Source organism: Gorilla gorilla, chromosome 4, assembly GCF_029281585.2.
Source record: "Gorilla gorilla gorilla isolate KB3781 chromosome 4, NHGRI_mGorGor1-v2.1_pri, whole genome shotgun sequence".
NCBI lineage: Eukaryota > Metazoa > Chordata > Mammalia > Primates > Hominidae > Gorilla > Gorilla gorilla.
Genome location: NC_073228.2, coordinates 11,243,295 through 11,270,213, shown reverse-complemented (window position 1 = coordinate 11,270,213; position 26,919 = coordinate 11,243,295). Strand labels below are relative to the sequence as shown.

Here is a 26,919-nt window from a genome sequence, read left to right as displayed (position 1 = left end):
CTGAGGCACTCGCCCTTCCTTCTCATGTTAGGCACAGATGTCGAGTGACATTACCCTGTATTTTTATTTATTTATTTTTGAGACAGGCTCTCACTGTGGCCCGGGCTGGAGTACAGTAGCAGAATCATAGTTCACTGCAGCCTCAACCTCCTGGGCTCAAGCCATCCTCCCACCTCAGCCTCTCGAGTAGCCAAGACTATATGTGCACGCCACCATGCCTGGCTATGTTATGTTATGTTATGTTATGTTATGTTATGTTATGTTATGTTATGTTATGTTATGATATGTTATTTTTTTTGAGATGGAGTCTTACTCTGTTATCCAGGCTGGAGCGCAGTGGCATGATCTCGGCTCACCGCAACCTCCACCTCCCAGGTTCAAGCGATTCTCCTGCCTCAGCCTCCCACGTAGCTGGGATTACAGGCGCCTGCCACCACACCCAGCTAATTTTGTATTTTCAGTAGAGATGGGGTTTCTTCATGTTGGTCAGGCTGGTCTTGAACTCCTGACCTCAGGTGATCCACCTGCCTTGGCCTCCCAAAGTGCTAGGATTACAGGCGTGAGCCACCGTGCCTGGCCTAATTTATTTATTTTTATTTTTAGTAGTGATGAAGTCTTCCTATGTTGCCCAGGCTGGTCTTGAACTCCTGGCCTCAAGTGATCCTCCTGCCTCAGCCTCCCAAAGTGTTAGGATTATAGGCATGAGCCACTGTGCCTGGCTGGATTACTTTTTAAAAAAATTAATTTTGCTTTGTAGTTATGTAAAATATTTCATGAGTCCAAAGTTAAATACACAAAATGAAGTTTATTAAAAGGAGCCTGGCTGCTCTTCCTGTCCTGGTGAGCCTATTTTATCTTTTCTTCTGCAGGTCACCATTGAAATGTTTTAATAATATGTGTACCACATGTGATGACACGTATGCATAACCTTGGGTACATTTATATATGCACACATGCACACAGTGTTTCCTCTTTAGGGAAGTGCTGTATGTTATACATGGTTTCTTCTACCTTGCTTCTTGTTGCTGTATTAGACTAGAATCCACGTGTCCTCATTGGAATCAAAGCTTCATTGTTTCCTCTAAAGCAGAGTTTCTCCAGCTTGGCCCGATTGGCATTTGGATCAGCTAATTCATGATTGTGGTGGTCGTGTGCCCATGTGCTGTGCGGACAGTCGCAGGATGTGTAGCAGGTCCCCTGGCCATTGCCATCAGATGCCAGCAGGGCCCACTCCTCCCAGCAGTGCCGACCGAGCCTGTCTGCAGACAACACCAGTGCCCCCCGAGGGCAGAGTTGCTCCCAGCGGAGATGGTGTTTCTCGGGTTCAGTGGGGGGGGATTCTGAGCACATCTGAGAGACCATAGAAGCCCCCTCATTTCAGAAGTGGATTTGGCCCCATCTGGAAGCAATAGCTTTTCTTTTTGGACTTTGAATAATAAACCAGCTATTCTAGTTCTTGTCTGCCTCTTCTGCAAATTAAGGAAGGAAGGAAGAATTGTTACTGAATAATACATAAAGGAAAGAGTCGATGATTTTACAAATTTCACGTAACTCTGCCCTTACTGGGCAGACACATGTTGAGAACATTACGAGTTACTGTGACCTTGTAGTCCCTTTGGGTTCGGTGTACGCAATTTCCTACTCTCAGCATCTGCCAGCCCAGACTCTGGCAGACTTATGCCAGCCCTGGGTGCTGTAGGGTCAGCCACCCCCTTCCACGCAGGGTGGGCGTCCAGATGGTGCTGTGGGAAACAGCGTTTTGCCAGGGGCCAGAGAGCTGACTCAGATAGTGTCCTGGAAAACAGACTGTGGATCAGGTGGGCACCGGCCTGGAACAGTGTCCCTGAAACACCCAGCAAGAGGCTGGGGAATGTCTGGAGAGCCCGGCATGGTCCGGAGCGTCCACGCAGCCAGTAGCTCACATCCTCTTGCTCCTGGCGGCCGATGCTCTGCGCAGAAACGGGCTTGGTCTGAACGGAGAGGGACATTGTGAACTTGAAATGAAATCTGACAAGAAATTAGAAATTTCTTCAGAAAGTAAAGAGCGCTGTCAAGAATGCGAGCTGAAGATTTGCGTTTACAGCTGTAGAGCAAATACAGGCGGCTCTGACATCTCAGCTGTTGTTTGCCACTGCTGCAGCCTCAGGTGCCTCATCTGGGGCTTCATTCAGAGTGGGTGGGGAGGCGACAGGTCGAGGCAGTTGCCCTGTGCTCACGAATCCCTGACACAGCCGGTGACCTCTCCAGATGACCTCTTCAAGCCTGGTCCCAGGGGCAGGCATGCCCGGGCATGGCCCTCGCAGATGGCTTTGCTGGCCTGGTCTGGCAACCGTTGAATAAATACTGATTTCCCACCCAGGTGAGGCGCGTGGTAGATGTTTCTTCTCCTGTGCATTGCGTTGGTCGGCCTCCACAGTCGCACAATCTCTCAGTGGAGTGAGAGTGTCTTCCATATGTGGGGCCGTGGTGCTGAAGGCTTGTGCGTTGAGTGCCTCCTTTTCCGTGAATGTGTTGGTTCTGGTGACCAGGGTGGAGCCTCCCTGCGCCCCTTCCTTCCATCCAGCATCAGGTTCCCAGTTCTCTGCCTGCCAGGCAGGCGTGCACATACGGAGTGTCTGGGAAACTGCAGCTGTTGATCATGGCTGGTGGTAGCTCCGCACTTAAGTAAGGAGGAGTGATTTTCCTGAGGAGATGTGGTATTGGTCGGAGTTGCTGGGAAATCAGCAGCACTGAGTGATCAGGTTGTCATGAGCTCCTGGCTCCATCCACCCCATTCTGGCGGTTCCTGGCTTCACTGCCTCTTGAAGACAGCCTCTCTGGCACTCATGGGCATGTTGGCCTTCTTGAGGGGAAGGGGTTGAATAACTCATGGCCTGTTAGTGTGTGCCAGAGACTCAGCACCACGGGCAGACACAGTGCCACGGGCAGCTATATCCAAGGAGGGTGAGGGCGCTCCCCAGAAGCCTCTGGGCCTCCATGGGTGTCATCAGGGTAGTGAGCAGGAAGCCTGGGGGCTGAGCCGGGCTGCCTGGCTTTGACATGGGCCTGTGCGGGGCTGGCTGTGTGGCCCTGTGAGGGTTACTGAACCTCTCTGTGCCCAGCCTCCTGTTTGTGAGGCAGGAGCGATGGCAGTGCCCACCGCATGGTGGTAAGAGTGAGGCGGGTAGAATGCATGTGCCCAAGACAGAGGCTGCCCCGACCCTTGCTGTGCGGGTCACTCACCCCCTCATTGTCTGCCACTGGGGCCCGAGCATTTCCACACAAGACCTTCACATCAGCCACCTGGGCAGGGCCCGCGTTAGTTTAGTTGTTTGTGGAGGAGAAAATTGAGGTTTGGTTTTGTTCATGACGTTGCCAGGTCGAATGGCTGGTGAATCATTGATTTGGGGCTGAGACTTAAGTTTCCCATCTCTGGGCGGGACCTGTGCTCTCTCCCCGTAACAGTGGCCTCTGTTACAGAGGGGCAGATGGGTGGCTCACGTGTGGGCTCACCTGCGTCACTTCTCTCCAGCTTACCTCCACCGTGAGAGTGCCTGGGGATGCCTGCCAGCCACCCAGAGCCAGCGTCTTCCCAAGCAGCTGTTTTACAGGAAACAGAGCGGGACGACCTTGGGCTTCCTAGTCTCTGCACGTTACCCCGAATTCCAGAATAATCGTGAGAAGGAGCCAGTGGAGTGGTGTGACTTTTGTATTTATAGACTTCTTCCAAAGGTCACCTCTTTTATTTCTGAAAAACAAGTCGCTTGAGGCCCATCTTTACAGAGTGACAGGAGCTCAGGATGCAGAGGCACCAAGGCCAGGGAGGAGCATTGGGGGTGGCTGGAGCTGGTGGGCCAAGGGCCGCAGACCACTTTTGCCCTGCATGGCCTCGTGGCTGCCTTTTCTACCTGTGTGAGCTCGCTTTGATCTACCCCGGACCCATCTTTCTGTGAAGAGTTTGCAGAGGACGCTGGTTACATCTTAGATGGAAATTGGCCGTGTCTCTGCTGTTTCTGAGCGTGTGACTCTCAGAGCCAAGGTGGGATCTGGCGACTGGCCTTGTTCTTGTGAGTCCCTGTAGGGCAGGATAGGTTTTTCCGGCAGGGCTGCAGCCTGGAGTTCAGGCTTCCTCTCCCTTTTACATTTCAAAGACTCAGGGTTCCATTTAAATAGACAAGATAAGTGGCAGCTTTGTTTTGTTTTGTTTTTTCATTAAGAGATTTTGGAGAGGGAGGAAACCAGCCTTACAATGATAGCATCAGGAAAAGATTACACAGAATGGCATCTTATTATGAAATATTGAAAACATTTAAAGAGCAAATAACATATGCAAATAGAGTGGGACAGAATTTGTACTGCACAGCCTCTTGCCCTACATCTTTCCCAACAAAAATTTAACTCTGAGGTCCATGTTGGGACAAACAAAATGATACTGGGATAGTGGAGCTCGGCTTTCGTTAGTTCAAAGCGAGCAGCATATTAATCCAAATAAGCAGAATTCCCATGTGGATTCATTCCACAGCCTTTTCTTGGGTGACGACTCTGTGCCCAGAAGCAAGGGGCTGACTGGGACCTGAGAGGCCTCTTCTTAGTGGCCATGGCCTCCCGGGGCAAGGCCGGCTGGTGTGTCAGAGCCTGGATCTCCGCAGTGGGCGCAGAAGGGACACAGGAATTTTCTCTTGGCCCCTTTGCTGGACTTGCAGCAGGGATGCCACCGAACTCAGCCGTTTGCAGGCGGGAGCACGTGAGTGAGTGAGTGTGGGATCCAGCCAGCCCCCCGCAAGCACCAATACAAGAGCAAACTCCATGCGGGGCCCACAGCCAGACCAGGTGTGTCACCTTGAGTGGAACACAGTGGCACCCAGGCAAGGGTGCCCATGACCCTGAAGCCCCAGAGTGGGTGTTAGTGTGCTCATTAGCTCTTTTAGTTCTTCCATCCACAGTCCAACAGATGGTGGCATGTTAGCAGCTCCGTCGCCCCCTGGCCCCATCACGTAGGGTGGCTGCCCTCTGCCAGCAGGAGCAAAGGGCTAGTGTGACAGTCTTTCTGGTACCAGCACTTGGTGGGTCCTGAGCTCTTGTCCAGCATCCAAGCAGAATGCAGATGTGCCTACAGTCAGAGAGTGAGCAAGGTGGGGGGTTTTATTGAGTGATGAAAGAGCTTTCTGCAGAGAGGGGACATGGGGGTGGTCCCCCCACCCGAAGGTGGGAAAATCCCTCCAATGTGTCTTAGTCTGGGGCTTTTGTGGGCTCAGAATAGGGGAGGGGCAGGCTGTAGGTAGTATTGGAAAAGGCAACATTTGATTGGTTAAAAGGCATTATTCAGAAAGAATCAATTGGGAAAGGGTGGGCAAACGGGAATAGGAGTTTTGCTCTGGGTCTTGGGTTTTATCCAGGACCTGCCATCTGGTCTTTCAGCCTTCAGGCTGTTATTAGGCTTGGAGGTAGGGTTTCACCAGGGACCTGCCCCTGTCTGCCTAGGCATTTGACTACCTCCCATCGCTATCAGAAGCACCTTGTGAGCCCCAGGGAGCTGGTGAGGACCTTGTAAGGGAGGAGGAGGGCGGCGTGATAGGCGCAGGTGGCACCATGCACAGCCACGTCAGGGACTTGGGAAAGTCTGGGCCAAGGAGCCACCTTCTGCAGAGGCATGGAGTCATGAGAGATTAGCCACGGTGGGACCGTGGTGAGGACACTGGGCTGAGCAGAGGGCTCGCAGGTGGTGCTGGGCAGGGAGCCTGTTGACCCACCCACACAGGGTTTGTCTTAGGGGCCGGTGGCCTGACTGCTGTGCCTTAAGGAGGAAGGCTCTGACAGAATGGGGGGACTTGGAGAGGGGTCATTTTGGAGGCCTGAAGGTGGTTGGGGTGTTTGACTCCCATGAAGGCAGAGGTTGTACAGCGAAGTCAGAGGGACACATCCTGTGACCCACTGGGCACCAGGGAGATGGCAGGAGCAGGAGCTGAGGGTAGTGCTGAGGTTTCTGCTGGCAGAGTTTGGTGGCTGAGTTTCTGCTGGCTGATTTGTTGGGGCCAGCGAGTAGACAAGGATCCCAGACGGGTGGGTGTGGGGCAAGGTGGGGAATTTCACCACAGATTTCTCTTGAAGGTGCCCTATGGGGAAATGGTGTTGTGAAAGTAGGAGGGTGAGGCATGGAGGCAACTGAGGGTCCACGGAGGAGGATGGGCCAGAGGCAGAGGTGACAGGCCAGGCAGGCCGAGTGAGCAGGGGAGCCACATGAGGCCAGTGCGGGCGCACCAGGCACTGGGCCCCATGCGGAGGGGCTGCTGCCCCACCCCCACCCAGGCCTCACTGACTCCTGTGGGAGCCATCTAGGTACAGCAACCACATGGAGGATAGCGTGAAAAGTGACGGGATGGAGCAAAGAAAGACACCAGCTCCTCATTTGCAGAGGTTTCTGCACTGTTGTCACCAGCATGTGGTCATGGCCTGCTCCCCGGGGGCCATTCCAGCCATTGATCTACATTGTCCTCCAGCCAAAGGAAACAAAGCAGGAAGTGGAAAGAGCTGGAGTTACGTGGGGGCACCTTCCACCCTAGGCCGGCAGCTGGTCAACCTCCTCAGCCTCGTCACCGTTTAACATCCTCCCTTTTGTTCTTTTCTCCTTAATCTTTATGTTTGGAAAGATTCCTGTAGACAAATGTGTGGCTGCTTCTGCATAGCCTTGTCTGGAACAAAGGAAATGTCTTTTATTACCATTCATGCAGGTATAATCCGTGAAAGACAAGCCTGTTCTGCCAGTCACCAAGTCAGTCCTTTTCCTTCTGTCTTGCTCATGGAAGGCTGTCCCGGCCCTCACCTGACTAGTGGTGCAGCTCTTCAGGGGGTAGTGCCCATCCAATTCCTGGGGAAACCCAGGCGAGCCTGCTGGCCAGGAAGCGCCAGCTTGTGTCTGATTGCTAGGTTACCCTGGGTGCTTCCTGGATGTTCAGGCGCCTGTGATTCCCCCAGCATCTGCCTCGAGCTTATGTGCGTGGAGCAGCAGATCCCTTTGTCTGGGCAGTTAGATTGTCTGCTAAGGAAAGTGGGTGTTGGAGCAAAAGCCTTGCTTCACTGCTGTACTCCAACCCATCAAAATGGAATTGTTTAAAATGCCCTCAAAATAAAAATAGAGACCCCAAGCTCTTGATAAAACAGCTTTCTCTGGAGAAGCTCATCGGGCTGTGTAAACTCCAATAGGAAGTATTTATTCATCATTTGTATGTGCACAAATATTTATTGAATGTCAACTGTGAAGGCTGGTGAGTAAACCAGCAGGTAGAGTCCAGTACCCTGGTGCAGTGATGGGGAGCTAGAGGTGCTGTGCACAGTACCCTGGTGCAGTGATGGGGAGCTAGAGGTGCTATGCACAGTACCCTGGTGCAGTGATGGGGAGCTGGAGGTGCTATGCACAGTGCCCTGGTGCAGTGATGGGGAGCTAGAAGTGCTATGCACAGTACCCTGGTGCAGTGATGGGGAGCAAGAGGTGCTATGCACGGTACCCTGGTGCAGTGATGGGGAGCTAGAGGTGCTGTGCACGGTACCCTGGTGCAGTGATGGGGAGCTAGAGGTGCTGTGCACGGTACCCTGGTGCAGTGATGGGGAGCTAGAGGTGCTGTGCGCAGTACCCTGGTGCAGTGATGGGGAGCAAGAGGTGCTATGCGCGGTACCCTGGTGCAGTGATGGGGAGCTAGAGGTGCTATGCACAGTACCCTGGTACAGTGATGGGGAGCTAGAGGTGCTACGCACAGTACCCTGGTGCAGTGATGGGGAGCTAGAGGTGCTATGCAGCCTTTGGCATGGCTTCCTATCCAGTGTCTGGAAGAGCATCCAAGAAGGATGCTTTCAACATGATAAAAGACAAGGGACATTTAACATGATACTTGAAGAATGAATAGAAAATGACCAGGCAAGACTTGGAATAGGACATGGAAAAAAGGTAGGAAGAAGGTTCTGGGCAGAAGGCTGGAAAGTAGGTTAGAACATAATGAGGCAAAAGACTTAAAAGATCCTTTCTTGTGGCTGAAGTGTAGACTCTCAGAGATTATGTCTAGTGATCAGGCTGGAGATCTTGCAGGGACTCGTAGGTCTTTCTAAAGAGTTTTCAAAGTTAGTGGGAAGACATCAAAGGTTTCTAAGCGGGAGAAGGACCTATTGAGTTTTGGAGAATGGATTTGGAGCGAAACAAGGCTGGAGGATTAGTTGGGAAGTTACTCCAATAATCTAAGAAATAGATAATGGTGGTGGTGATGGTGGTAGTGGTGGTGATGGTGGTGGTGATGATGATGATGGTGGTGGTGATGATGGTGGTGATGGTGATGGTGGTGGTGGTGGTGGTGGTGGTGGTGGTGGTGATGATGGTGGTGATGGTAGAGATGATGGTGATGGTGATGATGGTGGTGGTGGTGATGGTGGTGGTGATGGTAGAGGTGATGGTGATGATGGTGGTGGTGGTGATGATGACAGTGGTGGTGATGGTAGAGATGATGGTGATGGTGATGATGGAGATGGTGATGGTGATGATGGAGGTGGTGGTGATGGTGATGATGGTGATGGTGGTGGTGGTGGTGGTGATGATGGTGGTGGTGGTGATGGTAGAGATGATGGTGATGGTGATGATGGAGGTGGTGGTGATGGTGATGGTGATGGTGGTGGTGGTGATGATGATGGTGATGGTGATGGTGGTGGTGGTGGTGATGGTAGAGATGATGGTGGTGGTAGTGGTGGTTTGGTAGTGGCTTGGCCTGGGTATTGATAGCGGGGATAGAAAGAGGTGGATGGACTCAGTCAGGATTGAAGAGGCAGACTCAACAGGATGCAATGATTGATGACATAAAAATGGAAAGGGTGAAAGACAAGAAAGTGTCAAGGGTGATTCTTGGGTTTCTGTTGTCCAGCTGGGTGATTCTCAGGTTTCTGTTGTCCAAATGGTTAGTGACCCCATCCATATGGATTGAGGAGAGAGGAGAGCAAGCTTAGGAGGGAAGACACAGAAGATGTGCACTGGACAATTCCTCTCTGCTGAAAGGCCTCAGACCCACTGATGGATTGCTTCACATCTGGGAACAAATGCCGTGAAGTCTCTGTGTCCTCAGCGGCTCCACCTGGTTGCACTAGGGTGGAATCATGGGAAAGGGCACAGGTTATATATTCTTGCCATTTATTCTCATGGAGACCATAATGCTCATTCCATATCAACTGAAAGGTAGCATTTGCCATCACTCTTTTTGGCTTTTGTTTTGTTTCTCTGTATTTCACTTGTTTTTCATCCTAACACCCTTAAGGGTGAGGGTAAACAAGGGCTATAGGAGGCGAGGCCTTCCAGGGAAATGCCGGGCAGGGAAGAAGGTCAGGTCCGCCTAAAGGTCCCTCCTACCAACATTTCCCTGGAAATCTTTGCATCCTACTTGGCATGGAGAAGGGTAGGGTGAAACTTTCACTAGACCCCAGATGGGGCCAGAACTGGCCTGAGTCCTGAAATGACATTTGTTCCTCCAGGACAGTTCTGAGAGTGTCGCAGGCATTTCGGTTTGTTGGATCTAAACTTGACCTGCTATTCATTGCTATAGGATGGGAGGATGGCAGTGATATCATTTGTACTCACAGACCCAGCCTAGTACGACGCCAGTGTCTTTGTTAGAAACTCTACAGATGTCTATGTCCAGCCTGCCCCAGCGGCACAGGGCTACCCCTGGTGGGATTTTGTCAAAGGGGAAGACCCACCAAGTACAGCCCCTGAGCCCCTCCTCTTCCCAGGTGGCCATCTCTCCTTGATCCACACCAGCGGCAGTTTGTGCAGCTTCACCAGAGCTTCTAGCGGGACCACGCCGCCACGAGGGCCACTGGGAGCAGAGTCCCTCCCACGCTCAGGGCTCTCCAGGGTCTGAAGTCTGCACTTGCATGAGAAGGAGCTCCAAGAGCATTAAAGGTCTACGTGGAAAATGCAGAATCTGATTGCAGTAGCATTTCTTAGGCCTTATTAGCATATAAATTTACCAGGTGTCATTTTAGGACAAGAGCCCGTCACTGAGAAGGAAATGAAATTTGGAGCTGCATTTTCCTTCATTAAACCAAGGGCCCGTTTTTGTTTTGTTTTGTTTTTTTGTTTTCTTTTCTTTTCTTTTCTTCGGTTATTCATTCTTTTATTATCTTCTGCTGTCACATCCTCCAAAACTCCTGTGCATATATTTTCTTGCACCTTGAGATTTGGCATTTCAGGAAAAGTGCCTAGCACAATAGGCTGTATTTTAGAGACTTGCTTTGTCATTTTATATGTCCAGCAGAAATTGTCGTAACTCCCCCAGATGATCAGATGCTCCCGTGCCTCTCCTGTCTCTCAAACCACACAGCCATTATCCCTGGCATTCTAGTTGTGAGACAAAACCTTAACACAATGTGGTGACATTTAATTTAGTGTTTCTCATTTCAAAGCCCTTAAAAATATTAATTAATTCCCATGAAGCCCCAGGAGGCATATTATTAATATCTGTGGCGCCTTTCATGCTAGTCCATTAACGTGCCTTCTCTATGCAATAGGTAAGAAAATGAAGCTAAATCCGTTTTTTGCAGCCCCATGGGATAAGACCTTCATACAGCCAGGGTCAGAAATAACGAATCCTTAATTTTATTGGCGTCCCTGAATAATCTCTACCCCGTGGCCTTCTGTGTGGCGTGGAAGAACAGCACTCCTGTTCAGGAGCAATCTCAGGAGACAGCGAATGATTTTCCTGTGGAGCTGTGACTTCAGCAATCCTAGTTCGATAGCTGTGTTGAGGAGAGTAGAATTGAGAAAAACTGCCACAGCAGTAATGTAATAAGTGAGATGGAGCAGGAGGCACTTGACAATTTCACTAGAAAATCTCCCAGCGATCTGTGGGCCCTGCAGTGAACCCAGCCCCTGCAGATCGATGGGCCCGTGCTCCAGGGAGACAGATGTGGAGATCAGCACCGTGGCTTGTTCTTATTTTGGGGTGCCTTATCTTTCCGTGCCTTTGTTCTTCACCACTATGCATGGGGGATTTCTGTAGCCTTAGCAACCAGAAAGCAGGGTGGATCTGTGGAATTAGACTCCCTGAAATCTCGAGTTTAGTTGACAGCGCTTTTTCCTTCTGATTGCCTCGCCGTCTGGCAAGCTCTGCACGTGTTCTCTTCTCACCTGTGTCTGCAGCCCATGACTCCGGAAGTCTTTCTGACTCTGAAAAACACATCCTGTGTTCACTAAGGGGAAGTGGTTTTAATGTGCATGAAAAGAGGCAGGCAGGCGTTCACCCCACCTGGACCCTAGACCCTGGAGAAGGGGTCGGAAGTTAGCTTCAGCGGACGTTCCTGATAAACGTGAGCTCAGGTGGCTCACTTCCCCTGGCCTGACTGCAGACATGAGCCAGGAACACCCATTCCGCCTTGCTTGTGAGACCCAGGAGGATCAAGGAGATATCCTTTAGCATCCATTAAAAAAAAAAATGTTTTTTGAGTCCTCCCTCTCCATTTTTGCCCTTCCCTACTTGAGCTGCCTTAAAGCATCCCTGGAGGTAGGAAAATGCATAGACCCTCCTTCCCAGGGCCCCAGTACTGCCGGAGGAGCCTCCGTGATGGCCGCACCTCCGCCCTGGGGCCTGGAGCTGGGCTTAAGCTTTCTTGGAAAACCTCTAATTGTTTCTACCAAGTTAGCCAGGACACTTTTTAAAAAGCACTTTCATTAAAAATGCATAGGTATTTGTTTTAATTTACATAAAGGCCCAGACCAAAATGGGATGTGGCCTGCTGCTTAGACTGGCCATTATCACACCTCTGATTCAGAGAAAAACCTAAATTCCATGTTTATGCAGGTCTTATAGCTGTTGCGTTTGGTTTGAAGGAGCAGGTGAACTAGGTCCTCTCCAGGACTCGGTGCTTTTTTTGTTGGGTGTGGAGAGACATGGGCGAGATGGGGTTGTTGCTGCTGCGCTGATTTGAAGCCATCTCTCCAGACTGAACCCGTCCTATGTGTCCGCCATTCTTTCTACCTATCCACCTGAAGACGGAATGTCTAGCTGCCTCTACTTCAGACTTATTTTCTAATTTAGAATGTACTTACTTGAGTGGATGTGGTTTTGGAGGGCATGTAGCCAAGGTCGTGACAGCTGAATAAAATGTTTCCTTCTTTGCCCCCAGAACTGCGCTTTCATTTATCAGCTGCCCTTGGTGTGTTGCATGGGATCAGCCAAAATTCAGGTATTTAGAACATTAAGACTCAGTGGCCTGGTTCTGTCTCACCAAGAACACAAATAAACAGTTGATGAATCCATCACATCAGTGATGAATCCAGAATGTGTCTATCATTTTCGTAAGTCTTAGTATGCAGAGAATCTCAGATAGCAAAGCAGAAAGGATGATGTCACAGACGCCTTGGGTACCCAGCACCTGGATGCAGCTGTTTGTACACACATACTTTCTGATACTATGTTGACAGTGATTTACACCACTTCAACCTCAGGCAGGATTCTATCCGTTTCTTTACTACAAATTGATTTGTTTCTTTAATAATTATTATAATTACTGTCAGTAAAAATCTGAGTATCACTCAGCAATTAGTTGCTGGTAACTGAGTGTGTTGTAATGCTGGGGAAAGGATATAAAACTTGTATTTTGAACAGAAAGGCACACATGTGGGTGAGCAGTGTTTACCACCACAGAATTTACCGTCTACATAGAATTGAGATAGCTGCACATGAATGTATAGTGAGCAGTGTAAGTTAATTCAGAGAAAGAAAAAATTATTTCCTGCTGAAAGGGTTCAAGGAGGAATTTTGTAGGAGAGCTGGGCATTGAACAGGCTCCTCCAGAACATGTGGGTCAGATTGGCCACCGCATGGCTGGGGTCCCCCGTGGGCCAGTGATGCCCACCTATGGGAGCAGGTGACACGCTGCCTCCCAGGCCATGCATCGACACCCCTCCTGTCACGCTCCGTGCTTCTCTGAGCACTTCCTCCTGCCCTGTGGCCCCGGGCTCCCTGTGGGCCAGCCCTGTCCTGGCAGAGCCCCCTGTGCATGTCAACGCACATCCTTCATAGATGAAAATGGACTTGAAGATCCCACGTTATCAGTTGGTTAGCTCTCTCTCAAGTCTCCTCCGTGACTCTGCTTTATTTCTCCAGCAGCATTCTGGTCCTGAGCGAGGAGACACTGAGAGGGGAGACCACTCTGTGGCTCTAACCCCGCCTCAGACCAGGGCTCCGCACTGTCCTGCAGTGGCACAGGGTTGCTAGCCTTGGATTAGCTTTTGGTTCTTTAATGGGCTTTGCTTGCAGGTACAAAAAATTGGGGGAACCTGGAAAAACTCTTAAATCTCCTCATCTGAAAGATATTCATACATCTACTGATGACTTCCAAAGTACAAGGTCTAGAATACCAAGAGGTTTTATGTTGTCATAAATTAGAGTTTTAATGTATATAATTAGGTGAAACCAAATGTGTATCATATACAACAGAGGAACCGTGTTGCAGGAATTGGGCCTCGTTTTCCTGTTGTTTTCCTCACATCTAATTCTTTTTCTCTGGAAATGCCAGGGAACCTTTCTTTATTTTCTTTATTTTTATTTTTCGGTAGAGACGAGGGATCTGACTATGTTGCCCAGGCTGGTCTTGAACTCCTGGCCTCAAGTGATCCTCCCACCGTGGCCTCCGAAATGCTGGGATTCCAGGTGTGAGCCCCCGTGTCCGGCAGGGGAACCTTTCTTAAGCAGGAATGGTGTGCCCTTCTCAGGGTGTGTCCTCTCTGCTTCCTTTCTCAGTCACATCAGCAGGTGCTTCCTGCACGTCTGTGTGCCCAGCCTGGGCACAGCGGGAGCCCAGGCCTTCCTTCAAACGCAGCCTCCCCTGCACGTTCCAAACATTTACTGGCATTTTTCTTCAAGTGATGATCATGGCATTGGCCTTACTTATTTTAGTTGTTTTTAAAAGAATGTTTTAAAAGTTTATCAAAGTGATGAACATACACATCACTTTTTAAAAACATAATCCCCACCCAGAGGCAAACCCTTTTAGCTATTTGTTCTAGTGGCATATGTTGGCGCTGCTTTGCACTGACTCATCAACTCAGGGCATCTTCCCTGACTGCCTGGTGTGGCCCCAGCACTTTCACACCCGTTGTTCCCCTCCCCAACCCCAGAAGGTCGTAGATTTACTCTGTCGGTTCTTCTTTGTTGGGAGTTCACCATGAAAAGTACTTTGCAGGAAAAGAGCAGTGATAGAACTGGAGTAGCTCCTCGCACGACCCACCTGTGCCCGTTTTCCAGCATCCTGCCACCCAGCCAGGTCTGTCTCCTCCTTGGCCCGTCCTCCTCACTCAGGTTCTCTGGAAGTTGGCACAGTTTTACTAAAATAAAATCAGCCTTCATAGCATTAGGACTATGTAAACACTGTTCTCAAGCAAGCCAAGTCATGTGTACTTGTGTCTGATTCTGGACTTTGTGTGTGAGTTCCCTGGGCTGCTGGTCTCCGTGCCCCCAGCCTCGCTGTCTTAATGAGAGGCCCTAGGGGAGCCTGCAGTGTCTGGCAAGGCCAGGTTGCCCTCAGGGCTTTCTGCTGCCATGATTTTCTGGCCCTTCGTCCCTGTTTGTTTTTCCCTGTGACCTTCAGTAGCAGCTTAGCTCCTTGGGGTATTTACTGGGAATGCATTGAATATGTGAATTAAACGACGGAGAGCTGACATCTTAAGAATGTTGACTCAGCCCACCCAAGCAGGGAGCATCTTCCCATTTGTTCACGTCTTCTTGTGTTTTCCAGGAGAGCTTTGAAAATCTTCCATGTCTGTGTTTTGCACATTTCATGTTAAGCTTATTCCTATGCGTTCAGTCTGCTCTGTGGCTTTCGAGATGGGGTTTTCTTTGCCATGATGTTCCTTTGTTTATTATTTGTATATATCAAGGCTATTGATTGTTCTCTGTCAGTTTTAGGTTCTGCTCATTCAGGGTTAAGGGCCCAGGCAGGAGGCGGAGGGAGGAGCTTTCAGCAGGGTGATTCCTTACTCGGTCTCTTCACTCTTCTGCCATTGCTGCCATGTGTACATTGCAGGTTCCTTCATTTGAGCAAATTCTCTCTTCCATGCTGCAGATGTTTTCAGAAGGACCGCGTACTTCTGAGAAACACTTGGTACCCCAGTGGCAGCTGTGTTTGCCTTGGTGTTGCCATGTGACAGGCATTACTTGTTTATCTCATTGTTGTTCCTAGTAGTTCTCAATGTTTGTTGAATGAATATTTATAACCATCATGTGTGGCAGTTCTTATGTAGTGTTTTGATGTGTTTTTTTGAGACCATCTCACTCTGTCACTCAGGCTGGAGTACAGTGTTGTGATCATGGTTCACTGCAACCTCAACCTCCTGGGCTTAAGCGATCCTTCCACCTCAGCTGGGACTACAGGTGTGTGCCACCACACCTGGCTAATTTTTTTTTTTTTTTTAATTGTAGAGATGGGGTCTCACTCTGCTGCCCAGGCTGATCTTGAGCTCCCGGGCTCAACCAGTTCTCCCACCTCGGCCTCCTAAGCTGCTGGGATTTTCGGCATGAGCCAGGGTGCCTGGCATTACCCGGTTTTATAGATGGAGAAACTCGGAGCCATGTGTCCAGGACCACACAGCTATTAACTGCAAACCCAGAGGAAAGGGTAGGGGATGAGTTCCAGGCATTCCCTGGAGTCCATGGTAAATTTCTTCATTTCTTCTCCTGCAACAGGCCCGGTACAAGCAGAGCCTTGACCCAACTGTGGATGAAGTCAAGAAGCTCTGCACGTCCTTACGTCGCAACGCCAAGGAGGAGCGAGTCCTCTTTCACTACAATGGCCACGGGGTGCCCCGGCCCACAGTCAACGGGGAGGTCTGGGTCTTCAACAAGGTGGGTGTGCCTTCCAGCTTCCTTCCTGTTTCTGCCAAAAGCCATGCCAATTGTGGTGGTCGGAGCAGGTCCTGCCCATCCGTAGCTTCTGTTAAGCCATTGATGTTTACTGTGTTTCAACAAACCCAAATGCCGTAACTGAACAGACCAGGTAGTCAGGCACATGGAGGGGCTGTTTCTGTGGCAGAACGTGTTCATGGAATGACTGCCTCGAAGCGTGGCGCGTGTGGTTTGTGTCCCCTCCGTAAGAACAGCAGTTGTTTGTAATTCTCCGAGGACAGACCTCGAGAGTGTCTGCCTTCTAGTTTGAAAAAATTGCACAATTTCTCAATTTCGTTAGAATCTTTCTTTAAGCATCGGTGATTTTCTTAGAAAATAAAGTGTTTTATATATTCTAAAGGGCTAATTCCATGCTGCCCTGCAGGTGCAGGCTCTGGGCTTCCCTCCTCAAGGTCAGAATCACCAGCCTTTTGCAATTCCGTTGCCCAGGACCAGATGAAGTGCTTGCTCCCCTTCTGTAGCTGTTGCTGTGGGTGGTGGGTGCTGACTGTCATCCGCATCCTCCAGGGTGTGGTGGGTGCTGACTATTGTCCCCACCCTCCAGGGTGTGGTGGGTGCTGACTGTCTCCCCATCCTCCAGGGTGGGAACCTTGGTCCATCTCAGAGCAGCCAGCTGTGGGTCTCACCGCGCTCTGTGTGATGCATGAAAAGCAGTTCTTGGAGGGTGCGGTGGCCCCATATGTGCCTGAGCGTGTCTACGAGGGCACTGATTTGGAATCCGGCAAATCCGAGTCCCAGTTTCGGTTGTGCTGTCAGCCTCCTGGGCTTCTGCTTCCTTAGTGTGGACAGCGCCTCCTGCCATCATAGTGAGGACTCTGACTCCGTTTCTTCACACACTGAACTCTCGGTTCCCGCCTACCGTCCCGGGTTCGCAGCTAGCATTCGGCACAGGTGGTGAAGCAGTGTGGGCCCAGAGCAGAGACCTCGAGGAAGGCTTCTGACCCTGGACACTGAGGAGTAGCCAGCCTCGGAAGTTAGAAAGGTATCCACCCAGCTCCTCCCGCAGGGCAGTGCCATCTCTCCCCGTGTGTATCTGGATACCAGCTTGATTTTAATTCCTTTCGTTAAATATTGAGTAAATTCAAAACGATCATTGTGAAGGAAGTAGGATTTACAGAAGCAGGATGTAATGAACCACCAGGCGTGCACCACAGGCCCCTGGCGTGTCTTTCTCAGCTGCAGTCTCTCCTTTCCCTGCCCTCCCCTGTGGCGCCTGGCACAGTGAATTTGAATTTGTCCTTCCCTGGCTCTCCTCTGTGGAGCCCACGGTGTGCTGGCTCTCAGGCACGGCGAATCCGGGAGATCGCTGCTGATACGCTGGGTGGACGCAGGCGCGCTCTTCCGCCGTGCACTTTGCTCACTTGGTCGGAGGCTCTGCAGATTCATGCCACCGACCCCAGGGGCCTGCAGCCCTGCCTCTTCCCACATTCGCTGTCCCCTGCTGGGACCCCGCCCTTCTCAGTGCCTTCCCTGCAGATGGGCATTGGGCTGGTTCCCATCTTGTTTCTGCTGTAAACCGCATGAGTGTTTCAGCTGCCCACCTTTCTCTCCAGCACTGGGTGTTGTCACAGGTTTTTAATTTAATTTAATTTTATTTTTTTTATTGATCATTCTTGGGTGTTTCTCGCAGAGGGGGATTTGGCAGGGTCATAGGACAGTAGTGGAGGGAAGGTCAGCAGACAAACAAGTGAATAAAGGTCTCTGGTTTTCCTAGGCAGAGTGTTTGTGTCCCTGGGTACTTGAGATTAGGGAGTGGTGATGACTCTTAACGAGCATGCTGCCTTCAAGCATCTGTTTAACAAAGCACATCTTGCACCGCCCTTAATCCATTTAACCCTCAGTGGACACAGCACATGTTTCAGAGAGCACAGGGTTGGGGGTAAGGTCATAGATCAACAGGATCCCAAGGCAGAAGAATTTTTCTTAGTACAGAACAAAATGAAAAGTCTCCCATGTCTACTTCTTTCTACACAGACACAGCAACCTTCCGATTTCTCAATCTTTTCCCCACCTTACCCCTTTTCTATTCCACAAAACCGCCATTGTCATCATGGCCCGTTCTCAATGAGCTGTTGGGTACACCTCCTAGACGGGGTGGTGGCCGGGCAGAGGGGCTCCTCACTTCCCAGTAGCGGCGGCCGGGCAGAGGCGCCCCTCACCTCCCGGACGGGGCGGCTGGCCAGGCGGGGGGCTGACCCCCCCACCTCCCTCCCAGACGGGGCGGCTGCCGGGCGGAGACGCTCCTCACTTCCCAGACGGGGCGGCTGGCCGGGCGGGGGGCTGACCCCCCCCACCTCCCTCCCGGACGGGACGGCTGGCCGGGCGGGGGGCTGACCCCCTCACCTCCCTCCTGGATGGGGCGGCTGTCCTGGCGGGGGGCTGACCCCCCACCCCCCTCCCGGACGGGGCGGCTGGCCGGGTGGGGGACTGACTCCCCCACCTCCCTCCCAGACGGGGCGGCTGGCCGGGCGGGGGCTGACCCCCACCTCCCTCCCAGACGGGGTGGCTGCCGGGCGGAGACGCTCCTCACTTCTCAGACAGGGCGGTTGCCAGGCGGAGCGTCTCCTCACTTCTCACACGGGGCGGCCTGGCAGAGACGCTCTTCACCTCCCAGACGGGGTCGCGGCCGGGCAGAGGCGCTCCCCACATCTCAGACGATGGGCGGCGGGGCAGAGATGCTCCTCGCTTCCTAGATGGGATGGCGGCCGGGAAGAGGCACTCCTCACTTCCCAGGTGGGATGGCGGCTGGGCAGAGACGCTCCTCACTTTCCAGACTGGGCGGCTGGGCAGAGGGGCTCCTCACATCCCAGACGATGGGCGGCCAGGCAGAGACGCTCCTCACTTCCCAGACGGGGTGGCAGCCGGGCAGAGGCTGCAATCTCTGCACTTTGGGGGGCCAAGGCAGGCGGCTGGGAGGTGGAGGTTGTAGCGAGCTGAGATCACGCCACTGCACTCCAGCCTGGGCGCCTTTGAGCACTGAGTTAACGAGACTCCGTCTGCAATCCCGGCACCTTGGGAGGCCGAGGCTGGCGGATCACTCGCGGTTAGGAGCTGGAGACCAGCCCGGCCAACACAGCGAAACCCCGTCTCCACCAAAAAAATTCGAAAACCAGTCAGGCGTGGCGGTGCGCACCTGCAATCGCAGGCACTGGGCAGGCTGAGGCAGGAGAATCAGGCAGGGAGGTTGCAGTGAGCCAAGATGGCAGCAGCACAGTCCAGCTTTGGCTGGGCATGAGAGGGAGACCGTGGAAAGGGGAGAGGGAGAGGGAGCCCGTGGAAAGGGGAGAGGGAGAGCGAGAGCAAGTTTTTCCTCGTCACAGGTTTTTTTTAATGATAGACTGTGGTGTGCTCTGATTTTCTCTGATAACCATTAAGATTGTGCACCCTGTGTCCGCCCGCCGGCTCCCTGCTGCTCAAAGCACCCATCTGCTATCCACTTCTCTCTGCAGTGGGTTGCCTTTTCCTATCGGTTTGAGGGAATTCTTTGTATTCCAGACAGTAATGATTTTTATGAATTGTGTCTCTCTTCTCAGAATTTATGATGTGATTTTTTTTTCTTCATCTTCTTACACTCCTGATAACTTACAAAACAAAACTTTTTTTTTTTTTCGAAACAGGGTCTCTCTCTGTCACCCAGGCTGGAGTACAGTGGCATGATCATGGCTCACTGCAAACTCTGCCTTCTGGGCTGAAGCATTCCTCCCACCTCTGCATCCCAAGTAGCTGGGACTACAGGTGTGCACCACCACACCTGGCTAAGTTCTGCATTTTTGCTAATTTTTGTATTTTTTGTAGAGTCAGGGTCTTGCCATGTTGCCTAGGCTGGTCTTGAACTCCTGAGTCCAAATAATCCTCCTGCCTCAGCCTCCCAAAGTGCTGGGATTACAGCGTGAGCCACTGCGCCCCGCTCCCAGTTGTGCTTTTTATTTGTCCTTCTTGTCTTGGTGTGCTGGCCGATGCCTTCAGTGGAGTGAAGCGGGGACTGGGTGGGGAGCAGGGAGGGGGGCATCTTTGTTTCCTTTGTCCTCGCAGAGGGAGAGCTTCTGTGTTCAGTGTATGATGTTTGCCCCAGGCTTTTTGTAAAACAAAAACAATCACCATTATCGAATTAAGAAAGTTCAATTCTTAATTTGTTTTTTTTAAAAAATTGTGACTAGATGTTGATTTGCCTCCCTTGGTTATTTGTGTGTGTGTGTATGTGTGTGTGTGTTAAAGTGGTCACAGTACTTTTCTCCCTTAGGCTGGTGCTACGTTCAATGATACTGTATGACCGTCTCCTGTTATACACACCTTTCTTTTTGGATTAACCTGTGTTATGATGAATGATCTGTTTCATGCACGGCTTATTCAGTTTGCAGCCATTTTGTTTCATATATTAAATCTGTGTTCGTGAGTGAGATTGGCCAGGGATTCTTCTTTGTCTTGCTGTCCTTGCCTAGGCGGAGTAATCAATAACTGTGGCCTTAGAAAATAAGCTGAGGAATGTTCCTTCTTTGTATATATACTTGAATAGTTTTTGTGATGTTTGAAGTATTTGTTGTCTGAATGTTGTGGAACTTACAAAGAAAGCTCTCTGGGTGGTATTTTGTTTGTGGAGAGTTTTTGACTTACTGATCTAGCTTCTTTCATGGTTAAAGGGTTTTTCTGTTAGCTTTGCCAACTGACTTTTGCAGGACCTTGTCCATTCCTACTAAGCTTCCCGATGTGTTGACATAAACTGGCTCACAATACCCCTTTAGAAACTCACCAGTATCAGGGGTATCTGTGAGTGAGGTGCCTTCCTTTGCTCTTGGTGCTGGGTATATGTGCCTTCTCTCTTTTCTTGTTGATTATTCCTGTGAGGAGTTTATGTACCTTTTATCAGTCTTTTCAAAGACCCAGCTTTTACCATTGTTGACCCTCCAGAGGATGGAAGGAACAGTAGGATGAATACCTTTATACTGTTCCCCTGTTGCCAATTTGACACTTTTTTTTTGTCCCCTGAACCATTTGAAAGATGCAGACATCCTGACACTAAGAATGAGGATGGCTTTCTGTATCACCACATTACCATCAGATTGCTCAAGAAATGGAACATCAGTTCTGTGTCATTTACTATAGAGTCCATGTTCGTATTTTCCCAAGTGTTTGCAAAATGTGCACTAAATTAGTAGGCATTTTTTTACTTGTTGATTTTGTTGTGGACCCAGAATCTAATTAAGGTCCATGCATTGCATCTGTTCCTTATGCGTTTTTAGTTCCTCTTGCCTTTCATGTTATGACATTGACTTTTTAAATGACTTTTTAAAATTTAAACATGTTGTCTTCTTTTGGGAAGTTAACATATAGTTATACATCAGTCTTTTTTTTTTTTTTTTGAGGTTAAGTCTCCCTCTGTCGCCAAGGCTGGAGTACAGCGGCGTGATCTTGGCTCACTGCAGCGTCCGCCTCCTGGGTTCAAGCAATTCTTCTGCCTCAGTCTCCTGAGTAGCTGGGATTACAGGTGCCCGCCGCCACGCCCGGCTAATATTTGTATTTTCAGTAGAGACGGGGTTTCACCATGTTGGCCAGGCTGGTCTCCAACTCCTGACCTCAAGTGATCTGCCTGCCTTGGCCTCCCAAAGTGCTGGGATTACAGGCGTGAGCCACCGTGCCCGGCAGTCTTTTTTAAAATAATAGACATCATTTTTTTAAGAGCAGTTTTAATTTTACAGAAAAATTGAGCAAGTTTATTGAGTTATATACTTCCTTCCCCTCATTTTCCTCTATTGTTAATATCTTGTTTTGGTTTGTTATGTTTTTTACAATTGGTAAACTGATAATGATGTGTTATAATTAATGATGTCCATATTTACACTAGGGCTCACTCCTGGTGATGTACATGCTGCAGATTTTGCTGAATGTGTGATGTCCTGCAACCACCGTTAGGTTGCCACACAGAGTAGTGGTGTCCTTAAAGTCCTCTGTGCGCCCCCTCATCTTCTCTCCCCTAGCATTTGGTCTTTTCCAGAATGTCCTATAGTTGGACTCATATAGTATGTAGCCTTTTCAGACAGGCTTCTCTGACTCAGTAATATACGCTTAAGACTCCTCCGTGTCTTTTTGTGGCTTGATAGCTCATTTTTTACAATTACTGAGCAATACTCTACTGTGTGAACGCAACACTGCTTCTTTATCCATTTTCCTATTCAAGGGCATTTTGGATACTCTGAACTTCTGACAATTAGGAATAAAGCTATTATTAACATGTGCAAATTTTTGTATGGATATAAGCTTTCCATTCATTTGGGTGAATACCTGGGAATGGGTTTGGTGGATGATTCGGTTAGAGTATGCTTAGCTTTATAAGGAACTGTGAAGCTGTCTTCCAACATGTCTACGCCGTTTTGCATTCCCGCCAGCACTGAACGAGAGTTTCTGTTGCTCCACCTGCTCATCAGCATTTGATGTTATCAGTGTTTGGATTTTAGCCATTCTGGTGGGTATGTAGTAGGATCTTATTGTTATTTCATTTTCAATTTCGTAATGATGTGAAATTGGGCGTCTTTGCATGTTCTTATTTGCCGTGTTATATCTTCTTTGATGAGTTATCTCTTCAGGTTTTTTGCCCATTTTAAGAATCGGGTTGTTTTTCTTGTTGCTGAGTTTTAAGAGTTCTTTCCATATTTCAGATGCCAGTTTTTTGTTTTTGTTTTTGTTTTGAGACGGGGTTTCGCTCTTGTTGCCCTGGCTAGAGTACAATGGCGTGATCTTGGCTCATTGCAACCTCTGCCTCCTGGGTTCAAGCGATTCTCCTGCCTCAACCCCCGAAGTAGCAGCGATTACAGGCACCTGCCTCCACGCCTGGCTAATTTTGTATTTTTTTTAGTACAGGCTGATCTCAACTTCTGACCTCAAGTGATCCACCTGCCTCGGCCTCCCAAAGTGCTGGGATCATGGGTGTGAGCCACCACACCCAGCCTGGATGCCAGTTCTTTATCAGATATGTGTTTTGCAAATATGTCCTCCCAGTGTGTGGCTGCTTGTTTTCTTTTCCTTAGTAGTGGATGTTCGCTTTTTGACGAGTTTGGACCAGTGATCCTCCAGGATGTCCCACATTCTAGTTTAATTTCTTCGCTTTTTCACAAGTTTTTGTCAAACCAGATTTAAAAAAAGCATGATCAAACCTTGTGCTGTCCATAGTAGATGTATTTTAAATACAAAGACATATGAGGTTTGAGACTAAAAGAAAGGGAAAAGATATACTATGCCAATACTAGTCATAGAAAACCAGTGTGGCTCTATTAATCAGAGAAAATAGACTGCAAGATGAGGAGTATTATTGATGATAAAGAGGGCCATTTCCTCATGATAAACAGTCCAGTTCATGAGCCAGGCACACACCATCCTGAGTGTGCGTGCGCTTAATATCAGAGTTTCAAAGGACATGCAGCAAAATGAACAGAATTAACAGGAAAAGTATGCAAATCCATAATCATAGTTGGAGATTAGAAGATCTTCTTTTAGTCATTGATAGATTAAACTGATAGTTAAAAATTATAGACAAAATTGATAGTTAAAAAAATTTTTTTTTGAGATGGAGTCTCGCTTTGGTTGCCCAGGCTGGAGTGCAGTGGCGTGATCTCAGCTCACTGCAGCCTCCACCTCCTGAGTTCAAGCTATTCTCCTGCCTCAGCCTCCCAAGGAGGTGGGACTACAGGCACCCACCACCACGCCTGGCTAACTGTTTTGTATTTTTAGTAGAGATGGGGTTTCACCATGTTGACTGAGCTGGTCTTGAACTCCTGACCTCAGGTGATCTGCCCGCCTCGGCCTCCTAAAGTGCTGGGATTACGGACATGAGCCACCATGCCTGGCCCTGTAATTAAAAACTTTCTTACCGAGAAAACTTTAGGCATAGTATATTTTTTCTAGTCCAAAGCAAAAGCCAGTATTAATGTAAAAGACCTAGCAATATTATCAATCACCCCGACTTAATTAACATTTATACAGCCGTCCACACAACTGTAGAATATACATTCTCAAGTGCATGTGGAATGTTCACCATATGCTGAGCCATAAAGATGTCTCAATAAAGTTTGAAAGATTAAAATCATAGAGTATATTCTCTGTTCTTGAAATTCAAAATTATGGAATATCTGGAGAAGCCCCAGATACTTGGAAATGAAATACCACATGAGTCAAAGACAAAATCATAAAGGAAAATAAAAAATAATTCAAACCTAAAGAGAATGAAACTATGACACCCAAATTTATAGGATTTAGGTGTAACAGTGCTTATGGAAATGTACAGCTTTAAATTCTTACATAGAAAGGTACATTTTAGAAATATATTTAAAATGAAAATCTGTTTTTTTGAAACGGAGTCTCTCGCTCTGTCGCCCAGGCTGGAGTGCAGTGGTGCCATCACCACCCACTGCAACCTTTGTCTCCTGGATTCAAGCAATTCCCCTGCCTCAGCCTCCCAAGTGGCTGGGATTACAGGCGTCCACCACCATTCCCAGCTATTTTTGTATTTTTAGTAGAGATGGGGTTTCGCCATGTTGGCCAGGCTGGTCTGAAACCCCTGACCTCAAGTGATCCTCCCACCTTGGCCTCCCAAAGTGCTGGGATTACAGGCGTGAGCTACTGTGCTCAGCCTAAAATCTAATATGCTACCTTAAGGAAACAGAAAATGCTGAGAAAATTAAACTCAAAGCAGAAGGAAAGAAATAACAAACAGCAGAAATCAATAAAATAGAGTACAGGCAACAGACAACATAGCTAAAATGTGGTTTTTTTGAAAGGATCAGTAAAAGTTGACAAATCTCTAGGTAGGTAGATCAGTGAAGAAAGAGAGAAAACACTTTACCAACATCAGCAATGAAGGAGAGGATATCCCCACATATCCTATAAGCATTAAAAAGGTAAGGGAATATTATTAATTTTATATACATTTAAATACATAATTAAATGGACAGATGCCTTAAAATACAAGTTACCAAAACTGACCTAAAATGAAATAGAAAATCTGAATAGCCCTATATCAATCGGCTTCTTTCCAAGGCCATGCCAGGCATTTAATCCCTGTGAGGACAGGGGCTTTTTATTTTGTTTACTGCTGCATTCCAAGCTCTTAAGATAGTGTCTGTTACCCTAGCAGGTGTTTGGTAATTGTCAACCACATGGGTAGGTAGATGAATGGATGTTTTTATTTTTATATTTTATTTTTTTTCAATTTTTTATTTTTCCATAGGTTATTGGGGTACAGGTGGTGTTTGGTTACATGAAGAAGTTCTTTAGTGGTAATTTGTGAGATTTTGCTGCACCCTTGTAGTCTTTTATCCCTTGCCCCCCTCCCACCCTTCTCCCCAAGTCCCCAAATTCCATTGTATCATTCTTATGCCTTTGTGTCCTCATAGCTCAGCTCCCGCATAACAGTGAAAATATACGATATTTGGTTTTCCATTCTTGAGTTACTTCACTTAAAATAATAGTCTCCAGTCTCATCCAGGTCACTGTGAATGCTGTTAATCCATTACTTTTTATGACAGAGTAGTATTCCATCATGTATATATACCACATTTTCTTTATCCACTCATTGATTGATGGGATTTGGGTTGGTTCCATGATTTTGCAACTGCGAATTGTGCTGCTATAAACATGCGTGTGCAAGTATCTTTTGTGTATAATGACTTATTTTCCTCTGGGTAAATACCCAGTAGTGGGATTGCTAGATCAAATGGTAGTTCTACTTGTAGTTCTTTCAGGAATCTCCACACTGTTTTCCATAGTGGCTGTACCAGTTTACATTCCCACCAGCAGTGTAGAAGTGTTCCCTGATCACCACATCCACGCCAGCATCTACTGTTTTTTGATTTTTTTATTACGGCCATTCTTGCAGAGGTAAGGTGGTATCTGTTGCATTGTGGTTTTGATTTGCATTTCCCTGATCATTAGTGATGTTGAGCATTTTTTCATATGTTTGTTGGCCATTTGTATATCTTCTTCTGAGAATTGTCTATTCATGTCCTTAGCCCAATTTTTGATGGGATTTTTTTTTCTTGCTGATTTGTTTGAGATCGTTGTAGATTTCCAGATATTAGTCTTTTGTCAGTTGTGTAGATTGTTAAGATTTTCTCTCACTCTGTGGGTTGTCTGTTTACTCTGCTGACTGTTCCTTTTGCCGTGCAAAAGGCCTTTAGTTAAATTAAGTCCCAGCTATTTATCTTTGTTTTCATTGCATTTGCTTTTGGGTTCTTGCTGATGAGATCCTTGCCTAAACCAGTCTCTAGAAGGGTTTTTCCAATGTTATCTTCTAGAATTTTTATAGTTTCAGGTCTTAGATTTAAGTCCTTGATCCATCTTGAGTTGATTTTTGTATAAAGTGAGAGATGAGGATCCAGTTTCATTCTCCTACGTGTGGCTTGCCAGTTATCCCAGCACCATTTGTTGTAAAGGGTGTCTTTTCCCCACTTTATGATTTTGTTTGCTTTGTTGAAGATCAGTTGGCTGTAAGTATTTGGGTTTATTTCTGAGTTCTCTATTGTGTTCCGTTGGCCTATGTGCCTGTTTTTATACCAGTGCCATGCTGTTTTGGTGACTATGGCCTTATAGTATAGTATGAAATCAGGTAATGTAATTCCTCCAGATTTGTTCTTTTTGCTTAGTCTTGCTTCGGCTATGCAGGCTCTTTTTTGGTTCCATATGAGTTTTAGAATTGTTTTTTCTAATTCTGTGAAGAATGATGGTGGTATTTTGATGGGAATTGCATTGAAATGAGTGGATATTTTTACTGAAATGTCATCTGATCACCAGGTGTGGCATGCACCCCTCTCCTTGACTCTTTAGTCCTCCTGGTGTGGTCTGTTTTTCTCCACAGCTTTTTCCCAGTCTTATGTGTATTGTCTCTATGTCGCCATTAAAATGTGAGTTCCAGGATAACAAGGTCTTTGTTCTATGAACCACTTTATCATGGGTACCTAAAACCAAGCATCTCAGAACATAGGAAATGGTCATTCGATGTTCACTGCATTCTACGCTAATGTCATAA

General features: G+C 48.4%; 1 protein-coding gene across 5 annotated transcripts in view; it reads left to right on the top strand.

Annotated features, from left to right (window-relative positions):
• Window positions 1-26,919, top strand: part of RPTOR (regulatory associated protein of MTOR complex 1) — a 422,339-nt gene that overhangs the window by 146,927 nt on the left and 248,493 nt on the right. For 4 of the 5 annotated variants that reach the window (XM_055389503.2, XM_055389504.2, XM_055389506.2 and 1 more), the window contains one exon: window positions 15,690-15,848. The exons of the other annotated variant lie outside the window; for it this stretch is intronic. In XM_055389503.2, coding sequence (XP_055245478.1) covers window positions 15,690-15,848 — 159 coding nt within the window. The remainder of the gene's footprint in view (window positions 1-15,689; window positions 15,849-26,919) is intronic. 5 annotated transcript variants of the gene reach the window in all.